The sequence below is a fragment of the Armigeres subalbatus genome, chromosome 1, assembly GCF_024139115.2.
Source record: "Armigeres subalbatus isolate Guangzhou_Male chromosome 1, GZ_Asu_2, whole genome shotgun sequence".
Taxonomy (NCBI): domain Eukaryota; kingdom Metazoa; phylum Arthropoda; class Insecta; order Diptera; family Culicidae; genus Armigeres; species Armigeres subalbatus.
In genome coordinates this window covers 118,063,877-118,072,796 of record NC_085139.1, presented here as the reverse complement: position 1 = coordinate 118,072,796, position 8,920 = coordinate 118,063,877, and the positions used below count along the sequence as shown (strand labels likewise).

Here is an 8,920-nt window from a genome sequence, read left to right as displayed (position 1 = left end):
TTTGCCGAGCGCTCCTCCTCGGCATGTTTTGTCATCAACGTCAACAAAACCAAATCGTTGGATGTAAACACGGTGACTCCTTCCAGTTCCACAGTAGCCGAACCAGTGGAGAATGTTGAAAGCTTCCAATATCTTGGTAGCCAAATGGCGTCAGACGACGGTACCAAGATCGACATAGGCGCACGGATCAATAAAGCAAGGGCTGCATTTGCGAGTTTAAGAAATATCTGGAAAAACAGGCAGATAAGGGAACGCACCAGAATACGAATTTTCAACTCTAACGTGAAATCTGTGCTGTTATACGCTAGCGAAACATGGTGTGTATCAGTGGAGAACACTCAACGGCTGCAGGTGTTCATTAACAGATGCCTGCGGTATATAATTCGGGCCTGGTGGCCTCACAACTGGATCTCAAACAACGAGCTCCATCGTCGTTGTCACCAAAGGCCGATAGCAACAGAAATTCGGGATCGGAAGTGGCGGGATTTCTAAAACAAATGGCCAAATGCACAAGGGAGGCTAAACCCAAAAACCACTTCCTGGCTACGCCACTGTGTCGAAGGCTTAGAATATGATAGCAAGAGGCTCAAGAGAGGACAACGCTTACCACCACGGATTTGTGTCGGTTGTGACGAAATCGAGACGGTTGAAGAAGTCGATTACTTGGACTAACTGGTGACAAACATGGTAGATCGATTAGGTGAAAGACGATTTGCTCGTAGAGACCTCGTGATCGGCCACGTGCAACTATGGACTATGAGCCTTATGGAGGCAAGTTTTATGTACTGCAGGGCCACTCCGGAGTCAGAATAAATAATAATATAAAATCAATCGAATGGCAGCCATGTTAACTTACCACTTTACCACAGAGAAACTTTACCATTGTCACCATCAACTCCGTTGGAATTCACACAAACAGAACACAAATGCCAGTTTTGGTTGTTGCTCAAATTACTTTATTGACTTGCACGATTTTTTGGTGATGAAACGACACTAGAATGGTTCCGTATAAAATAAATTAAATCAAACAAGACTGCCCTCGATCGGGTAACCTTCATTCTCTTCTCCCGATCGATTCCACATTCAGGTAAGTACTTACATAAGGGGATTTATATAAAAATATGGTGCATAGTTAATTGAAATCAAAGGTACGAAATACACTTACCATATACACATGACCTTAAGATATAAAATATGGTACCTACATTGCATCCGAGCGTGACTATTCGTACACAATAAAAATATGTAATGCCAATTATCGTAAACTAGATTCGTATATAAAGCCCTTGGGATGAAAAAAGCTAATGGTTTGTGGTTTTACAACATTTGACTAGACGTAAATGTACGTTTCTACATGAAATTATTTTCGCAAATGGCCATGAAATTACCTTTCCTCAGTGAACCGGTAAAATTTTACGGATTCCTAAACGGTTGCTTAACATAGTATGTGTAATGCGCATGCGTAATGAAAATGTGCCTCACTAAATTAATTACATATCAAATTAGCTCTGAATTAAGGATTAGGAGATTTTCATTTCACTTCGCTTTGTGTGTGTATGTTTTTGGAAAACCATAAAAATAACCTAAACGCTAGCAAACTAGATTTCACTTTGAACCATATTCGTTCTATTCCGTTTCTGGGGAAGGGTTTTTTTTCTTACATATCTAAGATGGGGGCGGGGAAAGGTAGGGGAGGTCAGACTTACCGGCTATAACTCAAAAATATATAAATCTGTATATTTTAAATTTGTCTCTTTTACTCCTATTCTCATCTTTGCCATCTGTTACATATACTGACTATCATTTCCATTTTGTTCCATATTTGGGGTTCTTTTCTTTTTTGTTGTAAAAACGTATAATTATGTTTAATATTTGTAGTACATATTAATTGGTTTGTTGATTTCTTCTTTACTGCACTGAACCCGAACATCATTCTTCAAGTATTTCATACGAAACTGGAATTCATTCCATTGGATTACCATATCAACCTCCTTCCTAGATGAAGGATTCTCATAGAACATCAGGAGCAAGCGGATGATCATCGCTCAAAAAGGACATCTGTTCAGGGTCGTCAGCGGTACACTTTTCATTCAATCTTGAGAGGATGTTTCGGTTCAGTGTACTGCATCAGGTCATCGCCGACTTGCTGCGCTTGTTCAGTCAGTTCCTTGATGATACGTTTCTTCTCCGCTGCTTCCTTTAGCTGCCGGGGCATCGGGTAGGCGGACTTGATGTCCCACCGTTTCATCCAGTTGCGGAGCGTTTTGCGAGGAACTTTGTGGATTTGGGACGCTCTGCAAGCCAGGAACACATGCACAAATAGATATCAGGTGAACGAAAAGAAGTGAAAAACGAAACAAAAGAAGATAATTAGATTACGTGTAAATAAAATATTAACTTAAATAGAAACATGAATAAATAAAACTAAGTAATAGCCATAAAAGTGCGAACTTCATTTTACGACTTTTGCTCGGTAATTTTATATTAAGTAGGGGGAATGACGGCTTTGGCAGGTTTTGTTCTATTATTGGCAGGGGGGTTTTTTATGACTGATTATGCTCAAATTTGGCCTAAACATTCTTTGCATTTCAAAGAATATTGTGGCCGAATTTCATAAAATTTGGTCGACAAAACCCCCCCTGACAATAATAGAACAAAACCTGCCAAAGCCGTATTTTCCCCTATAATAATTGTGCTTTTTCTAAAATAAAGCGATACGATGTCTTAGATTTTAGTAAACATAGGCAATGGATTCATTCAAAGTTGCCTTTTATTTTGGTATTGATCACCCGATATGGACATTAATTTACAATGCTTGTAAACTCGATGTGCATATGCAAAGTATGTGAAAGATTTTATTCGAAATACCTATGTATTGGAGGACACGATGTATCAAAGTAATTATGATTAAAGGATTTCACTCTTACTTCAAAATGAAATTTTTACACTACATGCCAAGCAGCGATAAAAGAATTAAGTATCAGTGGGAAAAGCAAGCAAGACCATGCTGAATATGGCTGGATCCAAATCTCAGCTCCTTAGCCGTGTGGTAAGATGCGCGGCTACAAAGCAAGACCATGCTGAGGGTGGCTGGGTTCGATTCCCAGTGCCGGTCTAGACAATTTTCGGATTGGAAATTGTCTCGACTTCCTTGGGCATAAAAATATCATCGTGTTAGCCTCATGATATACGAATGCAAAAATAGTAACTTGGCTTAGAAACCTCGCAGTTTAATAACTGAGGAAGTGCTTAATGAACACTAAACTGCGAGGCGGCTCTGTCCCAATATGGGACTGTAATGCCAATAAAAAGAAGAAGAGTACACAAAGAATATTTTATAATAAATTTGATACTCATCCCTTCCCCTTCATAAAGAAGTTTGGCAGAGGGGAAGGTCGTGAGATTTATATCGTCACAAAAATTTCTCTCCGCTCCCTTTCAAACCCATTTATATATAAAATCTTTATTACAATTAAAGTTAATTGCCTATGTTCCGGGTATTAGCCAAATTAATTACTATGTCTGAAACTCGATTTGTGCAATTGCACAACATGTGAAAGATTTAGTTCGAAAAATGTATTGGAGGGTAACCACTTCCTTCGGTGGGGTTTGATCCCACGAAGCCAGTACGCGCTAGATAGGTGCTTTCCCTACTAAGCTACAAAAGACCTCCATCGTCCTCCGCAGCTTAGAAGGCTTTCCAATTTAGGAAGTGTTTTTTCCCTGTTCGAGTGAGCTACTGCGACCAGTTATTAGATCTATTGTAGTATTCCCCGTATCAGAATAACAGAAATTGGTATGAATTAGCCTTGCATAAGAGGTAACCCAAGCAGGAGCAATGATCTCGATACCATACTCTGTTATTTACTAGCCTTGCATAACAGTGCTTCGACTATGCGTCCGATTTGGGAATCTCGAGCTCATTCAGTAGCCGCTAGGTTGCGAAGGCCGACGGAGGTCCTTCGTAGCTTAGTTGGTTAAAAGCGCCAGTACTGTAAGGTCATGGGTTCGAGCCCCATCGAAGGGAAAGTGGTTACCTCCAATACATTTTTCAAATCAATATCTTCCACATGATGTACATATTCACATATGAGTTTTCACAACATTGTAAAAAAAGAAGAAATTTCTGGTTAATTTGTATGGGAGCCCCCCTTTCCAGAAGGGGGAGGATTTTCAAGCCACCACAGAAACAGCGAGTTATGATGAAATTGGTGTTTCATGTGTATGGTAGCCCACCTTTCCAAAGAGGGAAGGGGTCTAGAACCATCTTAAAAACCATCCCGCAGGACTGGTAGCGACCAAAGCCACTCAAAATAGTGACTTTAGGACCAAAGCTAACGAAAAAAGGGACCAAATAGTGACTTTCAGTTGCAGAAAAAGTGACCAAATAGTGACTGCTAATTCCAGTTACAAGTTAAATGGGACGAAATCAAGCGTTTTTGGGTCGAAGGAGAATAATTTGTGGCGAAAAACATCTTTCACTTACCACTCTTTTCTCTTAGAACAAACTCAGAAGAGAAACGAAAATCGTACACGCTAACTTTTGTCTACTCAGTGACTAGATAAAATTGTATTGCCCTCTCTTTTAACTCCACGAAAATTTTACTCAATATCAGTCAAAAGCAGGACTACTCAAAACTATGAGTAGTCTTGCAAGCAAATCAGTTTTACTCCATTGGAAATGAGCGAAATATGGTTATCACTCATAACACCTGTTTTTCTTTCCCGAAAATGATTTCTCTGCGAAAATCTGCGTGAATGGGCATTTTCTTCTCTTGAGAATGAGTGAAAATTACGATAATTGGATTAGCTGAACAACTACTTTAAAAAGATGCAGAGAAATATGCGATTTGTCACTGGTGCCACGGAAGTTTTTGTAATTTTTAGTGCGACAGGAACAAAAGTACGGATCGTTTTGGTAGACAACGAAACAAAAAAAAATATGAAGATTCATGTACAACGAGCCTGGGATTAGAATTCATGAACGATTTTCGCTATGGAATTCGACAGCGCATGCAATCTTCAAAATTGGGGAGACTTGATCTCCTTTCTATTATATCTACTAAATAAATATGTTTTACAGCAAAACCCTTCATTACATCTGTACAATTACAAAACAATTGAGAACAAATTATATTTTCTCGAATTTTTTAGCCAAATTTTTTATATTATATTATATATGGATGACTAATGAGGGATCAAGTCCCCTCAAATTGAGGCAACAACTCAAAATCCAAAAATCCTGAAATTGTGGTGGAGTGTTGGCATTTTTATCTCTTCATCTGCATATTTATGGATTTTTGCTGTGAAAAAATGATAGCATATGATAGCAAGTTGTTCGAATTTTGCGTGGCCACTAAAAAAACAACTTTAGGAGGAACAAAACACAGTAAATAATAGAGTTAATAAGGTTGTCTATCAAAAAAATAACTCGCCACATAACGATCATTTGTCTCCCCATCTTCCCCTACTGTATTGAGTTTTAAGAAAACTTGAAATCGACAGGTCTTCTGCTTGCATGACTGTATACCAATTTATAAATTGTGACGTGAAACTCCTTCAATGAAATGGCGAAATGCCAATAAGAGCAGCCAGTTTCCGAGCGATAATTTTTCCAAGATCCGTAATTTCATTTCTGCATGAACAAAGCATCATCCGATGGATACATAAAACTTTATAAAAAATCTTGGTCAATAGTTTCAAAATAGTTGAAAATAGTGACTTTTTGCGAGAAAAAGTGACTTTAGTGACTTGAGGTCGAAAAAAGAGACTTTTTAGTGACTAGCCCGAAAAAAGTGACCAAGTCACTAAAAAGTGACCCGCTACCAGGCCTGATCCCGGCCTAAAAACCTCTGAATAAAAATTATTACGCCGATCGGCTCAGTAGTTTCCGAGTCTATAAGAGTCAGACAGACAGAAATTCATTTTTAGGTATAAAGATTTACGGCCTTTCAGTATCGTTACGGACACTCAGACATTCCAAAAACGAATTCCAAATTCCAACGGATTCGCAACAACTCTTATAAATTTTCAAAAATCACTATTGATCCCCTTCTAACATACCCAGGTACTTAAATTCTTACAAATCTGAGATGTTTTGGTAGTCAAACACATCCATAAACCTTTGGGAATGTGTACGGACTTGCAGAGACAATTCTCAACTTTCAGCGATGTTAATAAACTCTTTTTATTCCTGTCTTTTTACATTTTAGTTACCTCTCCTTGAAATTTCAGGGTTTACCGAGCTTTTTTCGGATTTCAAGGATAATGGATTTTTTTTTTTTGATTATCAAGATAATTGGAAATTCAAAGTTTTCGAGAAAAAGCAGCAACATCGCTTGAATACTTTACCAGAGAAATCTGCAGAAAGGCATACGATACGTTGTACTCAGCTATCACAATATCGAAAGGTTTTTCTTGACAATCCTTTCAGAAATGCCATGCATTTTTAAGGGTTATGTTGGAAAGCTACACTGAAAAAAATCTTTATATTGAATATATTTGTCGCACACATAAATTTTTGCAATTTGGCGACCCAAATATATGCAATTTGTACCGACACATAGATTCAATAACTGCATATTAGAGACCACACATACATTTTATTTGATTATAGATTATATTTGTACTTCGCGTGGAGAGTGGTTATGTGTGCACTAATTAGAATCATCTGGGTGGTGCGGATAAAATCGATTTGGTTGTCAAACTGAAGCCAAAATTTTCTATTGTGCCGGAGCCAAACATTGAAGATTGTGGTTATGTTCGTTTCTGATCTAATATTGAGAAGTATTGTTATTGTTTGGGGAAAAAATAAAAATAAACTTTGTTTGAGTTTTGTATTCTTTGTAACAAATATTCTCACATTATAAATATTTCGAGTGGAAAAATAGTAGGAATGCAACTAAAATGCACTCGTTACGAAATTTCACGAGATTCAGCAGCTGATTGGAGCATGAAAGTATGTTATCAATCGTTAAGTCATGTAGAGTCTAGCGCATTTGTTCGCCCTCATGCAGCGTGGAAAGAGAAATTCGAAGAGCGGGAAATGTTTGACAGCCAAGTAACTGCAAAATAATTTTGTTTATAGGAGTGATTTCAAAATATTCCTTCACGCGCTTGAGCGCAGAAAAGTGGCTCTATCCGCATCACCCAGAGAATCATGAATTAAATTAATGGATATAAAAATGTGTGGAATTTTTGTAGTGTAGAGGTCATAGCCACACTTAAAAAAAATCTCGCAATGCAATGCAACGCAATGTAACCATAAAAATCTTGAAGAGTTGATGATTTGCTGATAAATAAAAGTCAAGATTTGTTAAAAATTCTTTGGTAACCTAAGCATCCTATGTCTCCTGCTCAAGTTAAACAATTGTCTTTTTCATGTTGTCTAAATATTACAGGCAATTTATTATTTTACTTGAATTTTCTTTATACAATCAAAATCTCAGCTATTGTATTTGTTCTGTTAGTCTTTTACTTCTATTATTTATTCTATCAGCAATGCATCAGCATGAAAATACTGTTCCAACTCCAACATTTATCTCGACAGAGTCCCAAAATGACTGTAACCGTGCCCGTCCCATTTGGCAGCACAAATGTCAATGCATAGGTGATAAGCACATTTAAACAACTTGTTTGTGCGTACTGAAAACGAGTTGTGTTTTGATGTTATGTGCCTCCGAAAGTGTAATTTACTTTAGAAATTAAATTCGAACGCAATTCACATTAAGCAAGCATTTATATGTGTGGTTGAAAATAAAGGGAGCGTAATATCCTTCGTGTTTTGCATTCCTATAACCCAAGATATATCAATTTTTCGAAGTAGAAAACATGATAAAATATATTCAACTCACTGTAGAGGAAGATGATAAGAATTCATTATTTGCATTTACGCCCAGATATGATCAGAACGCTAGATATGTGCCATACTCATGCAAAGTCGTAGGAATGCTAGAGGGGGCTAACTTGATTCTAGGTGGGGCTATAGCCCCCCCTAGCCCCCCTATAGTTACGCCAATGTTCTCAAGTACTACCTCGGACCAAATTAAATGAATTATTGCTTTCTGAATCCTTTACTAAAAAGCATGTTGGAGGATGGTGATTTCCAAAATCACTTTTAGTATCCCAGAAATGCAATAAATAAATCCGCGCATAGGTACGATAAACGTTCCATTGATATCGTAAATGAGAGGCTTCAATAAAGTCCTCGCATCACAAAAGTATCCTTATATTTACAATGTGCAAGAAGTACTTTTTTAAATGTATTTCTCTTGTTGTACATTTCAATGTCTGTCGTTAATCCCTTCCGTATGTCTTCCTCTCGTCGTTGTCTCCCAAAAAAAGTTTGTTTGTCCCGTTATAGATGTAAAAATGCGAGGAATGTCAACTTTGTGAACATCAGCATCGTAATTACCTAAGCACCCTAAAATCCTTTCCTTTCCTACTGTATTATTGTATTCCCTATCCTCGACTAAACCGCGAATCTTTCGGTTCCCCGAAACTAACACTATGTATAAGAATCGAAAAATGTATTGTTAAACTTGATTTCGGCTCCGTAACGCTTCGCAGCAAATGAGCCTTTCAAATAAACGAAAGATTGAAAAAGTACTTTCTTACTTGCCAGGTTGCGAGTCGTGGGTAGGACAAATAGGAAATGCCAGTTTGAGCAATAGTTATGGTATTAGCATTGGCTTTAAGCGATTCGCAAAAATTCGTGGGTGTTGCAAGCCTAGACTATGGCATGAGAGCAGTATTACTTCCACCCGTGACCCCAGACTTTGCCAGCTAATGACTTCATATGTTCTACCAATAATTATGGGTAACATCCTTGGCATCGATCATTTAGTAATCTACGTTCGATCATTTAGTAGTTTGTCAATAACTCATTCTAGAGGATAAATTTTAAAATGTGTTGTATGGT

The 8,920-nt window shown here is 37.7% G+C and overlaps 1 protein-coding gene across 4 annotated transcripts in view; it reads right to left on the bottom strand.

The window, feature by feature from the left end:
- Nucleotides 1–933: 933 nt before the first annotated feature.
- The window catches only part of LOC134205024 (protein tramtrack, beta isoform), a 75,532-nt gene continuing 67,545 nt past the window's right edge, over nucleotides 934–8,920 (bottom strand). For all 4 annotated transcript variants that reach the window (XM_062679883.1, XM_062679884.1, XM_062679886.1 and 1 more), the window contains exon 7: nucleotides 934–2,294. In XM_062679883.1, the coding sequence (XP_062535867.1) occupies nucleotides 2,087–2,294 (208 nt within the window). In that variant the 3' untranslated portion in view covers nucleotides 934–2,086. The remainder of the gene's footprint in view (nucleotides 2,295–8,920) is intronic.